We start from the raw sequence: 24,542 nt of genomic DNA, 5'->3' as shown, positions 1-24,542 counted from the left end.
GAAACTGTGTATGTATTCTCAACTCTTTTCAATGTTACATTTTTCCATAATCTATAAGTTAATGCTGGAATTATGGATCTATTGCTTCAGAAGTGAAAATGACATCACAAACCAATTAGAAAACAACCCAAAAAATCTATGTACTATTTGTTGCTCCATTAAACAACCCAAAAATCTACATCCATACATCAAAATACGGTTCCAGATTCCATAGTTGCAGATAGAGTATTATTGTGGGTAAGATCACTGCAACGTGATCAATATAACAACCAAGAAATGAAGCAAGTCCGCTCTAATGATTTTTCTACACAACATTTACTTGGGAGGGCCAACAACTGAGTCCTTTCATATAACTCTTATGTATTAATTTCTCCCAAGTTTGCCGAAAATGCATCCACTCCATCTATTTTTGCACTTGCTACTGTTGTTCTCACTGGTTGCTCCTTTGGGATACTTGTAGGTTAGAAGATGTATCGTCATCTATGATAGACTGATTAATTGCTCCCAACTGCTCCTTGAACTCTGAGTCTGCAATTTGTCTATTTTTTTTACTTTATCCGTCATCTGTGATAGACTGATTAATTGCTACAAACTGCTCCTTGAATTTTGGGTTGGAAATTTGTCAATATTTTTTGGCAGCATAACCAACTCTTCATGCCACTCGAAGCCAGATATTCATATGATATATGGCTTTAATTCGCTTTGCCATTCTCTTTATCCAACTGTTACCGACACAGACGTTCATGGTGCTCACTGCCCATCTTTATAAACAATCTATTCGTTGTTGCATGAATCACTACCATCAAGATTTCCTCACCTTGGTTGCTTTCACAATGCCTTTCCACATAATTTTTCTGTTCAGAGGCAGGCATAGAGTGTGAGAAACTCTTCGTCTATTATTCTTCAATAGCCATTTCAAATCTTAACAGTTGCCTCTATTATTCCTCAATAACCATTTCAAATTTTAACTGTTGGCCGATAAGGATAGCTGCTTCCAAACAAAGACTCGTTTTTCTCCATAGCATTCATTTAGGAGGCCTAAAATCTGAGTCCTTGCATATACACCCTTGTGTATTAATGTCTCCTTAATTTCCTGAAAATATTTCTACTTCGTTTGGGTTTGTAACTACTACTGTTGTTCCCACCATATGCTATTTTTGGATATTTGTAGCTTCAAAGATGCATCTTCCTATATGATAGATTTATTAATTGCTGCAAACTGCTCCTTAAAATTCTTGATTGGGCAATTTGTCATCATGTTTTTCCTTCACTGTGGTTAAAGGATTTATCCTTCAGCATACCCATATCGTTTATGTCACTTGAAGGTATAGATCTTATGATATATCTCTAATTCACTCTTCTATTAAATTTCTTTCAACATAAGTTGTGAGAACACGCAGCAGAGTGGGAGTGTCATTTACCAAAAAACCTCATAAGTAGAGTGTCACACGAGCATCTATTTTATATTTATGTGTATATTTATATTATATTGCATTTGCATTCAAAAGAGGCATGTAGAATGCTAAACTAGTTACCCCAGGGCAACCACCTTGAAGCCATCACTTGTATGCATAAGACCACACTACATAAGAATGAACAGTTATACACCACTAAAATTTAAATTTGTCAATATATATGGCATACATATTTACAAATGCATTCCTCATATTATTTTAACAATTTAAAAAATCTATCGGCCTGTCTTTGCACCTTTTGCGGCAATTGCTAGTAGACCAGATTGGTGATACTCCGCACTACCAACACTCTAGGGGAATGCAAACCACCAACCCTTTTGAATGAAGATTCATTCTGCTCAACCTCTCTTCATTGAACTCATTTTCTCATGCTTCCCAACTCATTATTGTAATAAGTAATGGCATTTGTGGGAGAGTTCTCTCTGTGATTTACTGCAATAGCCAAAGTACCATCCAGTTGAGTAGTTCGCTGGGAAGGAGGACATTTATTATGTTTTGAACCAACTTGCCTCTTCTCTGTTTGATGTTTTCCAGTTCAATCACCACTTGATCTCACGTCATCTGGCTAGGTGGAAGACTTCACTTCTCTCTCCCCTATCTCCTCATTTAGGGAAAATCCCATATGATTGTTGAGTATTAATGTTGATTGAGATTCTGCAAGTTTTAGTCAGAGATTCTGTTCACTCTTCTAATAAGAGCTGTCAAATACTTCCCATCCCACTGCAGAGAAAAATAGGTGATGTACTTTCATTTTAAAAGGGTTTGAAACTTACCTAGTATTTTCACTAGTATTCACGACATTTTTGGGCTTTTATTGGGAACAAACAGTGCTACCAACCAAAAATAGAGATGGTATCATCATTAAAATTTATGTTTATATTAAAGAGTATATTGATTTTGTTTTTGAGCCATTTTTATATTGAGAGTTTAATAAGTTTGTAGAATTTTATTTTTATTTCAATTATTAATTATTATAAAGATGGTAGGGGTTTTTATTATAAAAAAATAAAATGACTCTACTATTGCATTTGCAGGTGCTCTGGGGAATCAGGCAAGACACAACAAGGCAAGTGATAATGAAGAAATACTAAGAGTGCACACATTTCTATTTCAGGTACGCACTACATTTATTTTATTTTATTTCAGTAAGTAGCTCTCTTGGAAATGGTTGAGCAATGGTATAAAACTTGCCTTACAGGAATTTATTATTTTATTCTTAACAGGAAGAAGGATGGGTGGTTTGGTGTGCCTCCAAGAAATGATTAACTGCCCAGAAAAAATCTAGTGATAGAGACTTTTCTACAACTTCAGCTTGTTATGAAGTTGATCATAATAGTTCATTACCCGAATTAGATTCATTGGATATGAAGCTTCCTCGGGAACTATATCACCACCAATTTGGATACCAATTGCAGCAATTCTTGGGCTACAACAGGAGATGGAGCCAACTTGAATTGTGAAAGCCAATAGTGGAGAAGATAATTATGTAGGCCACCAATAGATTGAGAATTGGCCTATATCATGTTGCCAGGAACTGTGTCAATTTTTCATCTTTTGTAAAACCTTCATGAAGACAGAATTTCCAATCAATTGTAAATTCAAATTCATATACATTATTACAATTCTTTTTTATCAAGGAAGCCAATTCCAATTATACAAGGGTATTGAAATTGTGGTTTAACAACTGGATATGAATTTAATTTCCACCATTTAATGTGATTGAAGCTTTGAATTTCTATGTTAGAGAGTAAACCCTCTTGTAGGATGGAGAAATCTAGAACATTTCTTTTTTGACTCATAATGTCTTAAAATGAAGTTCCAACTAAGGATCCTGCATGTTCAAATGATGTGAATGCATTTTCAGAAAATATAAGTGTGTTGCCTTATTATTTTCAATGTCGCTTTCGAGAATTTTTTATTTATTTATTATTTTTTTTTTTTCATTTAGATTTAGAATTACTTCGTTGTTAGCGTTAAAAATAATGGATTTTTTTTATTTTATTATGTTGGTATCCATAAACAACAAAGATTTAAGGTAATTAAAATCACTATTTGGGAACTTTGAATGTGAAACTACTTTGAAAGAACATTCAAAATGATTTTATTTATTTTTTTTAAATATTTTTTTATATTGTCTCTAGAGAGACAATAGTTTGAATTATGGACATATAGTCTCTATAGAGACAATATGTTTTTAATCTCAACTATTGTCTCTAAAAAGACAAAAATGTAATTGTCTCTAAAGAGACAAAAATGAAAGTGTCTCTACAAAGACAAATGAAATTGTCTCTTAATAGACAATAATTCTTGTCTTTATAGAGACAATAATAATATGTGTTCTATATTGTCTTTATAGAAACAAATTTTTGAGACATTATATTTTGAGACACCCACTTAAAAACAATATTTAAGACAATACACAAGATTCTTTTTGTCTTAAGTTAAAACAATTGACTCAAATATTGTCTTAAAACCCCCCTACATGTAATAGTGACAGTTCCGTGCACTCACACCTTGCATTCATCCAAACATAAAACACTTAAATATATTGGGTCACACCTTGAGTTTGAATCTCTTCATAAATAGGATTTGAAATTTTCACAATTTTAACCCAAAAAAAAACAACAAAATGCTAATAATAAAACTCTAGAAAATTTTCCATAATTCTAATAAATAAAGACCCTAGAAATTTCTATCTTTGAAACTTTATCTCAAAATCTATCTAAAATAAACATAGCTAAAAATAATTGAAACAAGGCATGAAAATGTTTAAAGATCAAGCGAAACAGGAGCTTTTACTTACGGCTGACGGTTTGTTGCGTAACAGTTGCTTCACGGTTCACGGCTAGTTTCACAACATCTTCCTTTAAAGCACTTTTCAGCACGTTTTGCAGGTCGGAGCTTCGAATGACTTCGAATCGTTTTGCAAGATTTTCTTTCACGCTTTCCACAATTTTAGCCAACAGGTCGTCCTTGTTTCTGAATATTTCGTGGAAAAAGTAACATAATTAGTGAAGTGTGCAAGTGTGATGCACCAAAAAATTGAAAACTAACAATAAGATGGCTTGGGAATAGGCGCAGATTTTCACCCGTCCAGCTCGAGACCAGGGAGTTTTCCGACCTCTGAAAGAGCGTCTCTCCAATCCTGAAGAGTCTGTGGATCATATCGATCGTTGTATTCCTGGTTGAGCAGGGCTTGAGCGTACACTCCACGTTCAGGGCATTGCAAATCAGAAAGCTTGACCTCATAAAAAACAGGAAGAATGGTATTCTTTGACCTCACCATGAGGTTGAGTTCGTCGAGGCACCAACGAGATTGTGCGTAGCGGGGAGAAAAAATAGCAATATTGACATGGGCGAATTGAATGGCGACCTCTATTTGAGGAGTAATCTTGAGTCCCCGCACGAATTCCTGTTCGTCCAGAAAAACTCTAAGTCCACAAGAGACAAGGCTATTGTAAAGAGCGCTGGCAAAGGTCTCTTTCACATCAGGTCCGCGATGATTTAGAAAAACATCATAACGGGGACCATAAGGAAAGTCTTGGAACACGCTTTCTATAATCTTCTGCGTTATCTCCTCTTCGTCCCTGCATATCCATTCATTCATTTATAGAGTTAAATAAATAGAGAGAAACGGCTAACTACGGAAAACTAAATTAGATTAGGATAGTGGGATGCTCACCTATGATTCTCATCCACAACGAAACCACTAATTTCTGCAACATGGTGTAGAGCGTCTCTCCACTCCTTAATTGTGTCTGTATCATATAGATTTTTCTTTTCATAGTTGCACAGGGCTTGAGCGTAGGGTCCATTATTGTCTTTGCCCGTCCACTTGAGCTCACTAGGTTTGGCGTAGTAAAAAACAGGAATAGTGGTAGTCTTCAACTCTGCACTCGATTTGATCATGAGAACAAGCTCATCCAGACAACATTTTGATTGCGCAAAATTTGGAGTTAAAATGGCGATGTGTACAGAGGAGGCTAGAATAGCGTTCTCTATTTTCGGCGGAATCTTGTCGTGCAAGTCTCGCAAGTTTGGGTTGTCCAAAAAGACATGCAACGGAAGGGATTGGAAGACACTGCAAAGTTTGGTAGCGAAGGTGTTGACATCTCGGCTACAATAATTGTAATTACAAAGATTAATGAATATGTCATAGTGGACATAAGAAGTGGAGGAGGAAGCATAAGGAACTGACGCAGAACAAGAGGCAGTGGATGACGAAGCAGAATCATCGTGATGAGGGACTAAGTGTGCCATTGGGGTTCAACGAATACCCAGAAACAATGTTAAAATGATGGAGCAGGGTAAGGTTTGATGGGTGAAGGATGTGGTCGTTTACAAAACAAAAAATTACTCTGGTCTCCACTTGACTACTAAAATGCTATATATGAAGAATCGAGATTAACAGAATGCTACGAAGCTTCTTAACTCTGCTGCATTCCACACAACGCGTCCCCGGGTGCCCCTACGCGTCTAGTAATTGCTTTGCAAGAATCGTGTCGCGCTCATTGTTTTTTGCATCGGTTCTCGAATCCTTTGCCAGTCTTCGCATAACTCTACCAATATTGTGAGTTTCCCAGGAGAATCCTCTGAAGCTTTCTGCATACCTTGTCAAATCCTTTAAAGACTGGTTTAGAAGTCATTTGGAACCTAAAACATGCCACATTCTCATGGCGTTTTAGCACATACTTCACAATTTTGCCCACAACCGGTGAAATCCTCCCGATTTTCTGGCATCTGCTCGCAGGGCAAGGAGCTCAGTCAAACGCCGGCCCGTCTTCTTGCTGAACTGAGCAAAAACATCCCTGTGCAGGTGCCTTGGCACAAATACTAACCGTTTCCAACCAAAAAGACACCGTCTGAGCGGCAACAAAGGAAGGTTAAGAAGCTTCTCAACTCTGCTGCATTCTGCAGTCTTCGTGGACCCTTCCATGATAGCTGGTAAATGCTAGGAAGCTTCTTAACTCTGCTGCATTCTGCAGTCTTCGAGGAACCTTCGATGATAGCTGGTAAATGCGAGGAAGCTTCTTAACTCCGCTGCTTGCCTCCCTACGCATTCCGAACCTTGGATGATAGCTGGCAAATGCTATGAAGCTTCTTAACTCTGCTGAATGCCGCACTCCGCATCGAGTAATGGCTCTCGTATTTACAGAAGTGGTCAACGCTTCTTTTTTAAATTGCAATTTTTTTCCCTCTTTTCATCGGAACTGGCCAACGCGTCTTTTATAAATTGCATTTTTTAATGTGACAAGTATTCATCAAATATTTTCATTATCGTTAAGGCTATTAATAATAGTTATCTAATACCTATAGATTATCCGGTATCTATTGACCTCTGACTTTTAAACTCATGTATATAAAATTTAATTATAATTTAATCATATTTAAAAATAAAATTGTAAATTAATATTAAATTAAAATAATATTTTATTACTTACCAATTAACTAGATTATAGAACTGACAACTGGTCATGACGTGGAGCCCCAGGGATGCTTATCGATTTGATCACCGCCAAAATCCGAAGTCGCGATGAAATGACAAACGCAGATGTCGATTTGATCGCCAGAACAAAATAGGAGGAAGTATTCTTCTACTCCCATGACGAAGGTAAAACATTTGTTTAAATAACAAAGGAGAATCATTCGCTGAAAGGGGGAGTAGGTCTCGAATTTGACGTCATACATGACGTATTTTATTTATATAATTATTGGACAGATATGTATACCGCTGAATGTAAAACATAAAATTAAGAATTTTTGATAAGGATTCCCTAATGAATTAAACAAAGTTTTTCTATAGAAATTATATGACAGAATTTTTTGGCTAATGCTTTTCGAATCAACAAGTGTGGTTCATTATCAAGACCAGATGAAGAGGTAGACCATGGCATGATGAACCACACTTCTTGATTCGAAACGGCGTCCGCCAAAAATTCTTTCATGTGATTTCTACTGAAAAACTTTGTTTAAAGGATTTCAATGTCAAATCTGATATCCAATTAAACTCAAGAAAAAAAAAATGTAAATTTGATAGTCATCTTATTAAAAAATGTCAAATTTTATTTTGAAAATTATATATATATATATATAATTAAATAAATATATATCATACTAAGATTGTTTTTTAGAGTAATTATATTATTGAAATTTAATCATTATTAATATGGATCATAAAAGTTTAAGATTTAGAAATATATATAATATTTGTTTAAATACATTTTTAAAGAAATTATTTAAAGTTGTTTATATAATTTGTTTTATAATAATTATATTTGTTTAATTGATTTTCCTTTTATTTATTTGATGGTCTTATTATAATATTTTTAAAAGTTATTTATTTTATAAATTGAAAATATAATTTTGAAAATTATTTACATTGGGAAGCCCTCTAGTTTAGTATAGTACAAATATTGTGAACGTAATATAATGTAATGTTTTATAAATAACATTTTATTAAATTAATAAAAAAAGTAATGTATTCTAACCTTTTTAAATTTGATCAAAATAGCATTGACCTCAAACATGATATCCAATTAAACTTAGAAAAATGTAAATTTGATACAATCTTGTAGGTAACTTGTCAAATTTTATTTTGAAAATTATATATATGGTCAAATTTTATTTTGAAAATTATATATATGGTCAAATTTTATTTTGAAAATTATATTTATATATATATATATATATATATATATATATATATATATATATATATTTGTTTAAAGAAATTGTTTGAAGTTGTTGATAAAGTTTGTTTTATAATATTTATATTTGTTTAATTAATTTTCACTTACATTTATTTAATGGTCTTTTTTAAAGTGAAATATAGTTATTGTATTTTTTAAAGTTATTTGTTTATAAATTCCGAAATTCTTTCTATTGAGAAGTACTCTTCAATCCAGTATAATAGAGATATTATATTCTAACGTAATATAATATAATGTCTTATAAATAAAAATAAGAATTAAATTAAATAAAAATATTAATCTAATGTAAACTTTTAAATTGTCAAGTCCCACTAGCACAACCAGTTGAGGATAGGCCTTGTTAGCAAGGCGACCTAGGATCAAATCTCATGGGGGGTGGTTGTGCCTTGTGCTAGGGGGAAGAGACGTGCTAAAAATTTCAGTAAGCTTTTGGCTGGTGTGGCCCAGGCCAGGTGCCATCCCTGGGTTACTTTCACAGATTAGATGCCCATGGGTCGCAGCTCCTCAACCCACATGTCAAGCCTGGAGAATCACAGACAACTTGAAAAACAAAAATTTAGATAAAATATATATTGAAAGACATTAAAATAAGGATGATCGTTGCATAGTTGCATAGTATGTGTTTTTTGTGTGGTCCGTGTTTTGTCATTATTTGAGAACGTTGTGTTTCCGCAAGCCACACTTCCACACAATGAAACTTAAACCTTGAGATATACACACTTTGTAATTGTTACAACAATTGCCTCGAATTCACTCAAGCTGTGAAGGAAGCTTTCATTGTGTCGACTAAAGAGGTGCAGTGAAAGTTTCATTTCTCTGCACTTCACACAATGAAATTAACTAAATTAAAAACAAAATATTAAAATATATAATTTGATAATTAAAATAATAAAAGTGGTTGTACAGTTTGTGTTTTCATTTTATTTTTTAATGACTAGTGAGGTAACCTGCAGAGATGGACACTAACTACAGTGCCGAGGACTCCACACCCAGTATTAAAAAATTAATTAAGGCCTAGTCGTACTATTAACATTTAAAATTCATATCAAGAAATTGGATTAAATGGATGCAAGGAGCAAATTCATACCCGGAAATTTAAGTCCCACAAAATTAATATATCAATTTCACTCATGCAAAAGAAGTGAAATGAAAGCTTCCTCCGCACCTTCACACTCTGCACAATGAAAGCCAAACCTTGAGATATGCACACTCTGCAATTGTTACAACAATTTCCTTGAATTCACTTTGAGATGAAGAGGAAGCTTTCATTGTGCAAAGTGCAGAGGTGTTGCAAACACTTTAATTGCGCGAAGTGTGGAGGTGGGGAGGAATATTTCATTGTGCAAAGTGCAGAAGAGGGGACAAAGATTTCATTTTTCTTAAGATTAAAACATTTAATGCAATCGTTATAGCAATTTCCTTGAATTCAGTTTGACATGCAGAGGAAGATTTCATTGTGCCGAGTGCAGAGGTGTTGCAAAAGATTTTATTATGTAGAGTTTGAAGGAAGATTTCATTGTGCATCTGAGATGCAGAAGCAACTTTCATTGTGCTGAGTGTGGAGGTGCAGACGAAAAATTTCAGTGTGTAGAGTGTCGAGGAAGCTTTCATTATGTTTCGTCCGCACTACGCGTAATAAAATTAACTCAATTAAAAATAAAAGACTAAAACATATAATTTGATAATCATAACAATTAATGTTGTTCATTTCAAGTCCCACAAAATTAATATATCAATTTCACTCGTGCAAAAGAAGAAAAATGAAAGTTTCCTTTGCACCTCCGTACTCCACACAATGGAATCTAAGATGTGGAGGATTCTTTCATTGTGCAAAGTGTGGGGCTGCAAAAAACATTTTCATTGTGTAAAGTGAAGAGGTGGGGAGGAAGCTTTCATTATGAGGTGTGTAGAAGAGGGGACGAAGCTTTCATTGTGCTTAAGATTAAAACATTTAGTTCAATAATCAAAATAATAAAAGTTGTTGTACATTATGTATTTTCATTGGATTTTTTTATTGATTAATACAATAACTTGTAGTGAAGGACGCTAATTATGATGCAAAGAACTCCACACCAAGTATTAAAGAATTAATTAAAGCTTAGTCATACTATTAACATCTAAAATTTATATTAAGAAACTGGATTAAATGGAGGTGAGGCAAACACCAAGCAATATTATATAACAAGTAAGTGCATATACAAAAATTTAAGTCCCACAAAATTAATCTATTAATTTCACTCTGAGGTATGGAAGAAGCTTTCATTGTGCAAAGTTCGGACCTGTGGGTGTGCGAAGGTGGGGAAAAAGCACAACGAAAGCTTCTTCTATGTCTCTGTACTCCACGCAACATTAAGAGGTTAAAACGGATCAATCTTTTGAACTTTATGGTAAATAGAACTACAAAGCTTCAATAATGAAAATAATGAAAGTTGTGGCACATTATGTGTTTTCATTGACCATCACCATGTTAGTTTTGTATTCTTGGGACATGTATGTATTATATACAAAATTGTCAAACATCCACATTCAATCTGATCATCTCATATGCAGAGGAAGGTTTCATTGTGCTAAGTGTGGAGGTGCGACAAAAAATTTCATTATGTAGAGAGTGAAAGAAGACTTAGTTGTGCTTCCTCCACACTCCTCATAACGAAATTAACTCAATTAAAAATAAAACACTAAAACAAATAGTTTAATAATCCAAATAATAAAAGTTGTACATTTTTTGTTTTCACTTGATTTTTTATTGACCAGTAGGAGAACCTACAGTGGCAGATACTGACTGCAGTATAGAGGAATTCCCACCTAGTATTAAAAAATTAATTAAGGCTTAGTCGTACTATTAACATCTGAAATTCATTTTGACCAATTACACAACTTATGCAAAACATTATCATAGAATTATCCACAAAATTGGTGAATAAATTTAGAATTAGAACAGAGTGATAAGTCTTAGTGCTTGAGAAGTCTTCAATAGTAAGCAACGTAGTTACAGTAACAAGAACTATATCAAGATTCAAATTCCAATCATCATACTTATGATTAAAATAAATACTATAGAAAAAACATATATCTGCAATCCAATTTTTATGAGCTATGAAATAAGATTTCATTATGTGGAGTGCAGAGGTGCAGAGTGTGCATGTATGGAAGAAGCACAATGAAATATTCTTTTGCACCTCTGCACTCTACACAAATTTAAAATATTAAATCATATAGCATGTTTAGAACTTTATAGTAAATAGAACTAAAATATTTGATAATGAAAATAATGAAAGTTTCCACACATTATGTGTTTTCATTGAATTTTTTATTGATCGTCACTATGTTAGTGTTGTACTTTTGGGACATGTATGTATGATATCTAAACTATTATCCAATGTTCATTTTCATTTTAATCAATAACACAAATTTAGATCTAATATAAAACCTCAAAGCATATCCTCAAAAACTTATGCAAAACATAATCACATAATTATCTACAAAATTGGTGAATGGACTTAGATTTGGAACAAAGTAAACAATCTTAGTGCTTGAGAAATCTTGAACAGTAAGCAACACAGTTACAACACTAAGAACTATATCGAGACTCAAACTTCAATCATCATAGCTATGATTAAAATAAATACTATATATGGAACATATATCTGAAATCCAATATTGTTCTAAGGTGTGGAATAATATTTCATTGTGCAAAAAGTGGAGGTGTGGAAGTGCACATGTGCAGAAGAAGCATAAAGAAAACTTCTTCTTCATCTTCGCACTCCACACAACTTTACAAGAATACAACATATAACAAATTTCGAAATTTATAGTAAATAGAACTATAAAACTTCGATAAGATGTATATATGATATCTAAAACTATTGTCAAAAATTCATTTCCATTTTGATCAATAACACAACTTTATATGTAATATAAAAGCTAAAAGTGTATTCTCGAAAACTTATTAAAATCATTATCACGAAATTCTCCACCAAATTGGTGAACATAATTAGAATTGAAATAGAGTAATCATTCTTAGTGCTTGAGAAGTATTGAATAATAAGAAACACAATTACAGTAACAAGAAATGTATCGAGAATCAAATTCCAATAATCATAGTTATGATTAAAATAAATACTACAGATTGAACAGATATTTGAAATCCAAAATTGTTCTAAGGTGCAGAAGAATCTTTCATTGTATGGAGTACATAGGTGCAAGAGAATCATAATGAAAGTTTCTTCCACAACTCCACAATTTGCACAACTTTAAGAGATTAAAACATTTAACAATTTTCGAACTTTATAGTAAATAGAACTACAAAGCTTTGATGAGATGTATGTATGATATCCAAAACTATTATCAAATTTTTATTTTCATTCTAATCAATAACACAACTTTAGATGTAATATAAAAGCTCAAAGTATATGTTCAAACACTTATGGAAAACATTATCACCAAATTTTCCACAAAATTGGTGAACAAACTTAGAATTAGAACAAAGTAATCAGTGTTAGTGATTGAGACGTCTTGAATAGTAAGTAACATAGTTATGATAACAAGAACTATATTGATTATGGCATCAAGACCTTCCTGAAAACATCAAAGAACAAATTAGACAGGATTGTTCAATCACTCTTAGGAAATCAAAAGTCCCTAAAGGTAACATCAACAAACATGAATATTTTTCTCTGAAATCTTTAAACTCTAACCCCAACATTGTCGTGTTAAAAGAATACAAAGGAGGGGCCACAGTTATCATGAACAAAGCTGACTACAATGAAAAAATGTTGGATCATCTAAACAATAGTGGTTGCTACAGAAAACGCAATAAGAACCCTTTAAAGATAATCACTAAAAACGTATGCAACTTAATAAAATCAAGCAAGATACAAGACAATAAAAATCTATTAGTTAGCAATCCTTATACCCCTAGGATTTATGGGGCTCCAAAAAATCACAAAGTAGGGATCCCCCTCAGGCCTATAATAAACACTATTGGAGGACCCACCTATCATCTTGCTAAGCATCTTTCCAGGAAACTAAAACCTCTAGTTGGCAATACTGATTCCTTTGTCAAAGACTCCACTCAATTCATTGAAGAAATTAAGAATATAAATCTCGATCAAAATGAAATTTTTGTGAGTTTTGATGTGAATTCTCTTTATAACAACATCACCATTAATGATGCCATGGAGGTTATCTGAAAACTAATTGATCCTATCACATCAAAGTTAATTGAAACTTGCCTAAAATCCACCTTCTTTAGTTTCATGGGTGAAGTTTATGAACAAACTTGTGGTGTAGCTATGGGGTCTCCTTTATCCCCTATTATTGCCAATTTATTCATGGAGGACTTTGAAGCCAAAGCCCTAAATATTGCACCCTTAAAACCTAAATTATGGAAACGTTTTGTTGATGACACTTTTATCATATGGCCTCATGGAAGAGAAACCATAGAAACCTTTAAACAACACCTAAATAGTTAGTCCTTATTCATCAAATTCACCATGTAAGTGGAGGTCAACAACAACCTCACATTTCTAGACATCCTCATCACCAGAAATCCTGATGGTTCCATATCTCACCAAGTTTATCAAAAGAAAACTCACACCAAACAATATCTTCATGCTTCCTCTCATCATCATCCCACCCAAAAATTGGGAGTCCTTAATATGTTGGCAACTAGAGCTCTAAGAATCTCAGACAAGGATCACTTAGAAATGGAGAAAGAACATATTTTAAAGGTTTTTTTGAAAAATGGGTACAACAAACAACAAGCCATTAAAGCTATAAAAAATGCTAACAAAACACATAGAAATAATAAAAAAATTGATAATATTGTTGGAAAAGTTAACCTCCCATACATATTGGGGACCACTGATAAAATCTCTCGCATCCTTAAAAAGAATAACATTTTAACCACCTTCAAGCCTCTAAACACAATTCAAAGCTCCCTTAATTCTGTAAAAGATCCCATTGACCCTAAGTACCACAAAGGTGTCTATTTAATTCCATGTTCCTGTGGTAAACCATATGTAGGTGAAATCGGCAGATCCATTAACACTAGAATCCAGGAACACTCAACTGACATCAAACATAATAGGTTGAAAACCTTAGCATTGGCTGAACATTCTCATAAAACCAAACATCAAATTTGTATTGAAGACACCCGTATCTTAGCTAAAATTGATCATTACTTCCATAGGAAGTTCAGAGAAGCCATAGAAATCAGCAAACACCCTAATAACCTTAATCGAGATGATGGATGGACCATAAGCGAGAACTAGATACCCACCTTAACATCCAAATCAATCTCTTCCAAACCTCCTCTCCCCACCCATGAAGAATCTTGAAATTATCTCATCATTTATCACTTTATATATTTTTCTTAGTATGACACATAAGTTTATTAATATATAATCACTTCAAATCAAATCACATAATTAATAACATTATTATCTATTAACCAACTGTTAAATTAAAAAAAAAAAAAAATACCATAAATTTAAATTTAAATAAACATATATATATTTACATATACACATTTATTTAATTCCCATCATCTTTTTATTATCTTCTGCATATTCATTAATATCGCATAATCTAATATAAATATTATAATCATCACATTCGTTGTTAATGTAATTGTGCATATTACATTCCTATTATCTCAATTTTACCATTTAAATTATTATTTCATTCATAAGAAAACTCATATGCTTTTAACTTTAATATTCTAAAAAATCCTAAATTCTAATTAATAATGAATTTTGTAAATTTAGGGTTATTGTCGGTTGTTATTCTCACATCCTTCATCTATTTATTAATAACCTGGGTAGTTCAGTCTTTCATGTCTTTTTCATCCTGAAGATGAACCATAGTTGTTGGTTCAAAACGTCGATATTAAATATAATGAATGCGATGAATTCGGAAATTTGTTTACAGCACAATGAAAATGGTCACAAAAATTTGAAATCTGAAAAACTATATTGAAATTCAAATTCCAATCATAGTTGCTATGATTAAAACAAATACAATATCATAGAATTCTCTAGAAAATTGGTGAACATAATTAGAATTGAAATAGACTAATCATTCTTAGTGCTTGAGAAGTCTTTAACAATAAGAAACATAATTATAGTAAGAAGAACTATATCCAGGTTCAAATCATAATCATCATAGCTATGATTAAAATAAATACTACAAATGAAACATATATCTAAAATCCAAAATTGTTCTGAGGTGTGAAAGAAAATTTCATTGTGTGGAGTGCAGAGGTGTGGGAGTGCATAGTTATAGAAGAATCATGGTAAAAGTTTTTTTCGCAACTCCACACAACTTTAAGAGATTAAAACATTTAACAACTTTCAAACTTTATAGTAAATAAAACTACAAAGCTCTGATGAGGTGTATGTATGATATCCAAAATTGTTGTCAAATGTTCATTTTTGTTCTGATCAATAACACAACTTTATATGTAATATAAAAGCTGAAAGCATATGTTCAAAAACTTATGGAAAACATTATCACCAAATTCTCCACAAAATTGGTGCACAAACTTAGAATTAGAACAGAGTAATCAATATTAGTGATTGAAAAGTCTTGAATAATAAACAACATAGTTACAATAACAAGAACTATATTGAAATTCAAATTCCAATCATCATAGCTATGATTAAAACAAATACTATAAATGGAACAGATATCTTAAATCCAAAATTATTCTCAAGCATTGATTTTCATTCTGATCAATAATAGAAGATTAGATATAAGGTTTCTTATATCAATAATAAGAATCTTCTGAAACCTTAGCTCAACAATGCATTCACCATGCCATTTTGGCATGTTCTCTCTTTAACTATATGTGCTTACATTCTGAAAAATATAGCAATAATCATTCTTTAATAAATTAAGTGAACGTAACAAATAATAATTTATCTCTGAAACAAAGGTATCTGGCAAAAGGAAGCCATGTGCGGATGGAAGGGATTATGTAACTAAACATGTATTTATGTTTGGCATCTAAAGCTCTCATCAAAATCCTTATACTTAATCACAAAAGTAAATGCATTCATCCCAATGGAGAATATGATTGGGCTCTTGTGAATCATAACGTGGATAAAGGTACCTGCAAGGAAGAATAAGAAATTACATCCAACAATTAGGTCAAGTCATGACACAACCAACAAAGTTGAATAATTAAATAGTAGTAAACAAAAAAATGAATGTGCCAAGATTTAAGAACACTCACAATATGTGAAAGAATATACCATGATTTTTTATTGTCACTTCGGTTTCATGATTTCTTGAAAGAACTTATCCAACTTAGTTTTAATCAAATAATTCATCGAAGTGATTGTAATCTCCATTTTGACATGTTCATTGAATATTTGTTTCTCAATTTTCATGGCTTCTTTTTGCAATTGCACAACCAAGACAAACTTCTCTTCATTAAAACTAACAAAAGTAATTAGCCATTTCTTAATTTCTTTTGTAGAAAAATTAATTATATCATCAAACTCTTTTTCCTTTGGCTATTTTAGCTTCTCAAATTCAACCATTAATGTATCTCTCGAAATTAATTCAAAATCACATATGATGCATGGATTGTTCAGTTCCTTAACAATCTCTATTGCCTTGAGAAAGGCATCACCTCTTCTAATGTCTATGCTTTCACATTCAAAAATGATGTTATCTAGTGTCCCTATTCTCTTAGACCATCCAACTTTGATATACTTCATTTGATTGGCGTTCAGGAGTCTTCTGTCTTTTTTGTCTAAATTAGGCATTAAACCAAGCCTTTGATTGAAAGGAAGTCATTGTCAACAAAATGTTTATCTACTTTAAGATTATTTTTAACCAAATCAATAATGACTTAATTCCCCTTGCTAAATGCCACAAATAAGGAGTTGATTTTAAAATGTTATGTAAATATCAATAATGATATGCAAACTTTAAAATTGTAAGTATTTGATACTTAAAAAAAAAACAAATTTAATTACTAATTACATTTGAATAGGTAATTAACAATGGTGTGGATTATTTTCTCATTACATTTCTAGATTTTTGGTGTATAGATTTGAAAAATGATTCTATCCCACTTGCAATTGAAATTGTAATATTTTTATATTTATAATTTAGTAACTTAAAAATTAGTTTTTAATATGATTTAAATTTTCAATGTTATAATTTAAATAATAAATTTATTATAAATATAATTTAAATAATAAATTGATTAAACATAACAAAAATTTTGAATTTGATTTTAAGGAATTATAATTTTTTATATGAATAAGTGTAACTCAAAAATGTGGACAATTGTCTCTTATCATAAATATATTTGGCCCCTCCAAATCATGGACTGGATAAGGTTGCCTCAATGGACAAGGATAGGCATTTCTTCGGTCTGGAAAGCACTGCTCCACTCCCTCCCTCTCATTCGAAATCATCTGGCATGGAGGATAAATGATGGCACAAAAGTGTGCATCGGTCTGGACCCCTGGACAGGGGGAGGTGGTCGCTACCAACTTCCAAGAGAGCTCATCCTCCACTTAAATCAGAGTGACATCAGTGTGATTTCTCAAATAGCAGATCAGGAAAATTCCACTATCTTCGCACAAGCATGGAAATCAACATTTCAGCTCAACATTCCACCTCACTGGCATCATTCATGGAACAATTATACTTCTGCATTGATTGAGTCTCATATCCGAATTAAGGAGGGTTCAGATGAACTCATGTGGTGCATGGCAGAAAACGGATCCTACTCACCCAAGGATGGTTACCTGAGTCTGCTACAAAACAAAAAACCAGAGCACTTGCAAAGCTGGTGGCAGATCATCTGGAAACTAAAATCCCCTCCCAGAACCAGACTTTTCTTCTGGTGTATTCTCAGCAACAAAGTTCCCACAGGGGACTCCCTTACCCACAGATCCTTTCATGGACCACACTAGTGTATCCTGTGTAAGCAAGCCTCTGAATCGACTGAGCACCTTTTCCTTAATTGCGAAATAACAAAAAATCTTTGGAGATCTATAGCAGCTGAGATCCGTTTTTCTGGCAGATGGGAAGGGGATAACATCTTGTTAGCATGGAAAGCTTGGCACAGCACGCATGCGGGATCAAACTTACTCTGCCTACCCTTGATTATCTGTTGGGCTATTTGGCTGGCACGAAACAAAATGATTTTTGAGGACTGTGCTATCAGGTGGCAGTGCATTACAGCAAAAATTGTTTCCTCATATCTCGAGCTACCCGAATATACAGCGCCTCGACCTCGCAGACCTCTAGCTCCCTATCTGATTGACCATTCCACTCCATGGGCTTTCTTCGATGGGGCAGCCCAACAACATGGGTGTGGGGGTGGCTTCCTCCTCTACCTCACTGATCATCATCACTACAGAGTCAAACTGGGACTGGGTGAAGGAACGAATAATTTTGTTGAACTAATCACCCTTCGCCATCTATTACATTTTTCTCTTAGCCATGATTGCAGAAATATTCAAATCTTTGGAGATTCCAAAACTATTATAAATTGGTTCAACAATATCACAAGATGCCATGCACACACACTTACAAACATTCTGGATGAAGTGAATATTTTCAAATCACAATTTAACTCCATTATTTGTCATCATATTTACAGGGAACATAATGATAGTGCTGACGGCCTTTCCAAGGAGGCCACGCTACTTCCCAGAGGACAGTGGATAATTCATGAGCAGAGGGGTACTACACAGTACCAATATTATCACAGACCATACATAGATCAGATATATCATCGGGTTGATGGAACCTAATTTTTTATGTTTTTTCCGGTTATATATGATGTTGTATATATCATAGTTTTTATTTATGAGATCACCCTGCGTGGTGTATATATTTTAGAACACAGTTTATGAACATATATAAATAGACACAATCTGGCTATCACCCTGCGTGGTGAATTTTTGTTGTTTACAGCCATTCACAGGAATGGGTTTTGTTGGTATATATGACATATATGACAAAAGACAAGTGATGCATATGCTGTCAAGCATATACTATATGTAATTTTTCAAAACTAATGAAAGATTACAATTTTTCCATGGGAAAAAAAGTGTAACTCAAAAATGTGAATTTAATGATGGAAATGTATATTTTATAAAATTCATTGAAGAGATAATAAACATGATTCCCTCGGTCATAATCATATCTATTAAAATCAAATTTTATATATATAATGCATTAATTTCCACTTGTTCAGGAAAAGAAATGATTGAAGTTATAATTAACGTAATTGTAATAGTTGTAAGTTATAATTAATATAGTTGCAATGGATGCAATGGTATTTGTGGTTATAAATCTATCTCAATCTGTAAAATGTGATTGCACTCAATTTTGTCCAAGTATATATAGAAATTTTTACTCGACTTAGGTTTACAATATATATAGAAATTTTTACTCCACTTATGTTGCAATATATGTTTTTAAAATAATAATAAACATAAGGAAATCATAATTTTGAAAAGATTATTTGACTAATTTGATTTTGAGAAATCTAGATTTAAATGTGCGTATGAAATTATTTTTAAAATAATAATATTATAAAATTTAGTTTAGTTTGGTTTGTTATTTGTATTTATTTATTTATTATAATTTGATTGATTTTTATTGAAAATTAAAAAAAAGAAAGATATAAAACGATTAAGTATTTAAAATCAATACAATAAACAAATTATCATTTTTAAGAATTTCAAAATTGAAAAAGGAAAGTTAAAATCTTTTATAGAAAGTTATCTATATGTTATTATAATTATTTTCTTCTTAAAATAAAAGAAATTTTGGATTTATAATTAAGGAAAATTAGACTTTGGAATATATTTGAATATTTATAAAAAATATTTATGTGGAGTAAATAAATTTTATAATTCAATTAAGGATAAGTATTGAGAGACTTCATTTTTATTTTTCTCTTTTTTAGATAATAATGATAGCTCGATGGACCCTATAGCTCGATCAAGCCTCTATTTAACCACGTTAAGGGATCGATCAAGCTATTTGAAATTTGAATTTCAAACATTCGATCAATCATTTTAAGCGCTTGATCAAGCTCTAAGGGCCTAAAAAATAGAGTTTTAGCTTCCCTCTTACAGATTTCTCTACAACACCATTTTGTACCATAGCGGACTTGGGAATTTTTTTCCCTTAGGTGGCAAAGTTGATCATGTTGGATTCTTGAAGGAATCTTCTATCCAATCTCATATGAGTTTGACATTTTTGAATTCATAAGATATTTTTCATCTAATTTATTTTAAACATAATGTTTGAAATTTTTTTGAACAATTTTAAAGAGGTTGAATAAAAAATCAATATCATAAAATATACATTGTGCAAAGTGTGGAGTGCAGCAAACACTTTCATTATGTAAAGTGCAAAGGATGGGAGGAAGCTTTCATTGTGAGACGTGTAGAATAGGGGACGAATCTTTCATTGTGATTAAGATTAAAACATTTAGTTCAATGAGAAAACTAATAAAAATTGTTGTACATTATGTATTTTCATTGGATTTTTTATTGATTAGCACAATAACTTGTAGTGAATGACACTAATTAGGATGTAAAGGACTTGGCACCAAGCATTAAATAATACATTAAGCTTAGTCGTACTATTAACATCTAAAATTCATATTAAGAAATTGGATTAAATGCACACGAAACAAACACCATGCAATATTATATAACAAGTAAGTGCTTATACAAAAAATTAAGTCCCATAGAATTAATATATCAATTTCACTCTAAGGTATGGAAGAAGCTTTCATTGTGTGGAATGCGGACCTGTGGGAGTGCATAGGTGTGGAGGAAGCACAATGAAATATTCTTCTATGCCTTTTCACTTCACGCAACATTAACAAGTTAAAACAGATAAATATTTCTAATTTTATACTAAATATAACTACAAAGCTTCAATAATGAAAATAATAAAATTTGTCGCACATTATGTGATTTCATTGAATTTTTCATTGACCATCACCTGTTAGCATTTTATTCTTGGGACATGTATGTATTATATCCAAAAGTATTGCCAAATGTCCATTTTCAATCAGATCATCTCAGATGTTGAGGAAGATTTCATTGTGCTAAGTGTGGAGGTGTGGCAAAAGATTTCATTGTGGAAAGCGCAGAAGAAGCTTTAATGTGCTTCCTTCATACTCCTCATAATAAAATTAACTCAATTAAAAATAAAATACTAAAACAAATAATTCAATAATCAAAATAATAAAATTTGTACATTTTGTTTTTTTTTTTGACCAGTACCAGAACCTACAGTGACAAATACAGACTAAAATATAGATGAATTCCCACCTAGTATTAAAAACGTAATTAAGGGTTAGTCATACTATTAACACCTAAAATTCATTGTGATCAATTACACAACATATGTAAAACGTTATCATAGAATTCTCCACAAAATTGGCGAATAAATTTAGAATTAAAACAAAGTAATCGGTCTTAGTGCTTGCGAAGTCTTCAATTGTAAGCAACATAGTTATAGCAACAAGAACTATATCAAGATTAAAATTCCAATCATCATAGCTATGATTAAAATAAATACTATAGACAAAATAGATATATGAAATCCAATTGTTCTTAGCTACGAAAGAAGCTTTCATTGTACGGAGTGCAGAGGTGCAAAGTGCGCATGTACAGAAGAAGCACAATGAAATCTTCTTAAGCACCTCTGCACTCTACACAAATTTAAGATATTAAAACATATAAAAAATTTCAAACTTTATAGTAAATAGAACTCAAATCTTTGATAATGAAAATAATGAAAGTTACCACACATGATGTATTTTCATTGAATTTTTGATTGACCATCACTATGTTAGCATTGTATTTTTGGAAGATGTATGTATGATATCCAAAACTATTATCAAATATTCATTTTCATTTTGATCAATAACAAAATGTTAGATGTAATATAAAACCTCAAATCATATCCTCGAAAACTTATGCAAAGCATCATCATATAGTTATGTACAAAATTATTGAATCGACTTAGAATTGGAACACAGTAATCAATCTTAGTGCTTGAGAAATGTTGAACAGTAAGAAACACAGTTACAATAACAAGAACTGTATCAAAACTCAAATTCCAATCATCATAGCCATGATTAAAATAAATACTATAGATGGAACATATATCTGAAATCCAAAATTGTTCTAAGGTGTGGAATAAGCTTTCATATTGTTGATTGTGGAGGTGTGGAACTATGCAGGTGCGGAAGAAGCACAAACAAAACTTATTCTTCAGCTCCGCACTCCGCACAACTTTACAAGATTAAAACATATAACAACTTTCGAAATTTGTAGTAAATAGAACCATAAATCTTCAATAAGATGTATGTATGATATCCAAAACTATTGTCAAACGTTCATTTTCATTTTGATCAATAACACAACTTTAGATGTAATATAAAACCTAAACTTGTATCCTCGAAAACTTATAAAAAACATTATCACAAAATTCTCCACAAAATTGGTGAACATATCTAGAATTGAAATAGAGTAATCATACTTGGTTCTTAAGAAGTCTTGAACAGTAAGCAACACAATTACAATAACAAGAAATGTATCGAGACTCAAATTGAAATAATCATAGCTATGATTAAAATAAATACTACATATAGAATAGATATTTGAAATCTAAAATTGTTCCGAGGTGCGGAAGAATCTTACATTGTATGGAGTGCATAGGTGCAAAAGGAAGTTTCTTCCATAGATTTTTACTTCGCACAACTTTAAGAGATTAAAACATTTAACAATTTTCAAACTTTATAGTAAATAGAACTACAAAGATTTGATAAGATGTATGTATGATATCGAAAACTATTTTCAGATTTTCATTTTCATTCTAATCAATAACACAACTTTAGACGTAATATAAAATATTAAAGCATATGCTCGAATACTTGTGCAAAACATTATCACAAAATTCTCCAGAAAATTGGTGAACATAATTATAATTAAAATAGAGTAATCATTCTTAGTGCTTGGAAAGTCTTGAACAGTAAGAAATATAGTTAAAGTAACAAGAATTGTATCAATATTTGAATTGGAATCAACATATCTATGATTAAATAAATACTATAGACGGAACATTTATCTGAAATCCAGAATTATTTCGAGGTGTGAAAGAAGATTCTATTGTGCAGAGTTCAGAGGTGCAGGAGTGTGCAGTTATGGAAGAAGCACAATGAAAGTTTCTTCCGCAACTCCACACAACTTTAAGATATTAAAACATTTAACAACTTTCAAACTTTAGAGTAAATAAAACTACAAAGCTTTGATGAGATGTATGTATGATATGCAAAACTATTGTCAAATGTTCATTTTTGTTCTGATTAGTAACACAACTTTAGATGTAATATAAAAGCTCAAAGCATATACCCAAAAACTTATGGAAAACATTATCACCGAATTCTCCACAAAATTAGTGAAAAAACTTAGAATTAGAACATACTAATCAGTATTAGTGATTAAGAAGTCTTGAATAGTTGGCAACATAGTTACGAAAACAAGAACTATATTGAAATTCAAATTCCAATCATCATAGATATGATTAAAAAGAATACTACAAACGGAACAAATATTTGAAATCCTAAATTATTTTTGAGCGTTCATTTTCATTCTGATCAGTAATAGAAGATTAGATATAAGGTCGTTTCTATCGGTAATGAGAATCTTCTGAACCCTTAGCTCAATAGTGCATTCACCATGCCATTTTGGTACGTTCTCTCTTTAACTATATGCAGTTACATTCTGAAAAATAGAGCAATAATAGTTTAATAAATTAAGTAAACGTAACAAATAATAATTTATCTTCGAAACAAAGGTTTCTAGCAAAAGGAAGGCATGTGTAGATGGAAGGGATTATGTAAATAAACCTACATTTATGTTTGGCATATAAATCTCTCATCAGAATCCTGATACTTAATCCCAAAAGTAAATGCATTCATCCCAATGGGGAATGGGATTGGGCTCCTATGAATTGTAACGTGGATAAAGGTACCACTACAACAAAACAGGAAATTTACGCCAGATTTAGCACCAGATTTTAGTGTATTTTTCTCTCCATTGGGATGAGCAGCCTGGCGCTAAATCTGGCTCTATTGTACAATTTTTAAAGCGTCCTTTTTTGCGCCAAATTTTGCATCTTTTTTCTACACCAAATTTTGCATCATTTTTTGCATCATATTTTGCACCAAGATTTGCATTTGGTTTTACAACAGTTTTTGCTTCTAGTTTTGTGCCATTTTTTGCATCTATTTTTGCATCATTTTTTGCTCCCTATTTTGTGCCATTCTTTGCTTCTATTTTTGTGT

General features: G+C 31.9%; 1 protein-coding gene across 1 annotated transcript; it reads right to left on the bottom strand.

Annotated features, from left to right (window-relative positions):
• Nucleotides 1-4,270: 4,270 nt before the first annotated feature.
• LOC149215888 (uncharacterized) lies at nucleotides 4,271-6,411 on the bottom strand. The gene is made up of 4 exons (XM_089389757.1): nucleotides 6,188-6,411; nucleotides 5,158-5,592; nucleotides 4,565-5,062; nucleotides 4,271-4,454 (listed from the first exon to the last, which is right to left on the bottom strand). The coding sequence occupies exons 1-4, from the start codon at nucleotides 6,409-6,411 to the stop codon at nucleotides 4,271-4,273; spliced, it is 1,341 nt and encodes a 446-aa protein (XP_089245883.1).
• Between the last annotated feature and the right edge of the window lie 18,131 nt (nucleotides 6,412-24,542).

This window comes from Pinus tabuliformis, chromosome 1_1, assembly GCF_031772625.1.
Source record: "Pinus tabuliformis cultivar Carrire ecotype Pingquan chromosome 1_1, CPIR1, whole genome shotgun sequence".
Classification (NCBI taxonomy): Eukaryota; Viridiplantae; Streptophyta; class Pinopsida; order Pinales; family Pinaceae; genus Pinus; species Pinus tabuliformis.
The sequence above is the reverse complement of the archived record's forward strand: the minus strand, read 5'-3'. Positions and strand labels throughout refer to the sequence as shown.

What these genes read in the sequence shown, in the direction of transcription:
- LOC149215888 (XM_089389757.1), bottom strand. Translation starts at nt 6,411, where the DNA reads ATGGAAGGGTCCACGAAGACTGCAGAATGCAGCAGAGTTGAGAAGCTT. An exon ending in GTTGTGGATGAGAATCATAG is followed by an intron (nt 5,063 to 5,157) that starts GTGAGCATCCCA and finishes ATGGATATGCAG; the next exon opens with GGACGAAGAGGAGATAACGC. An exon ending in CCTGGTCTCGAGCTGGACGG is followed by an intron (nt 4,455 to 4,564) that starts GTGAAAATCTGC and finishes CGAAATATTCAG; the next exon opens with AAACAAGGACGACCTGTTGG.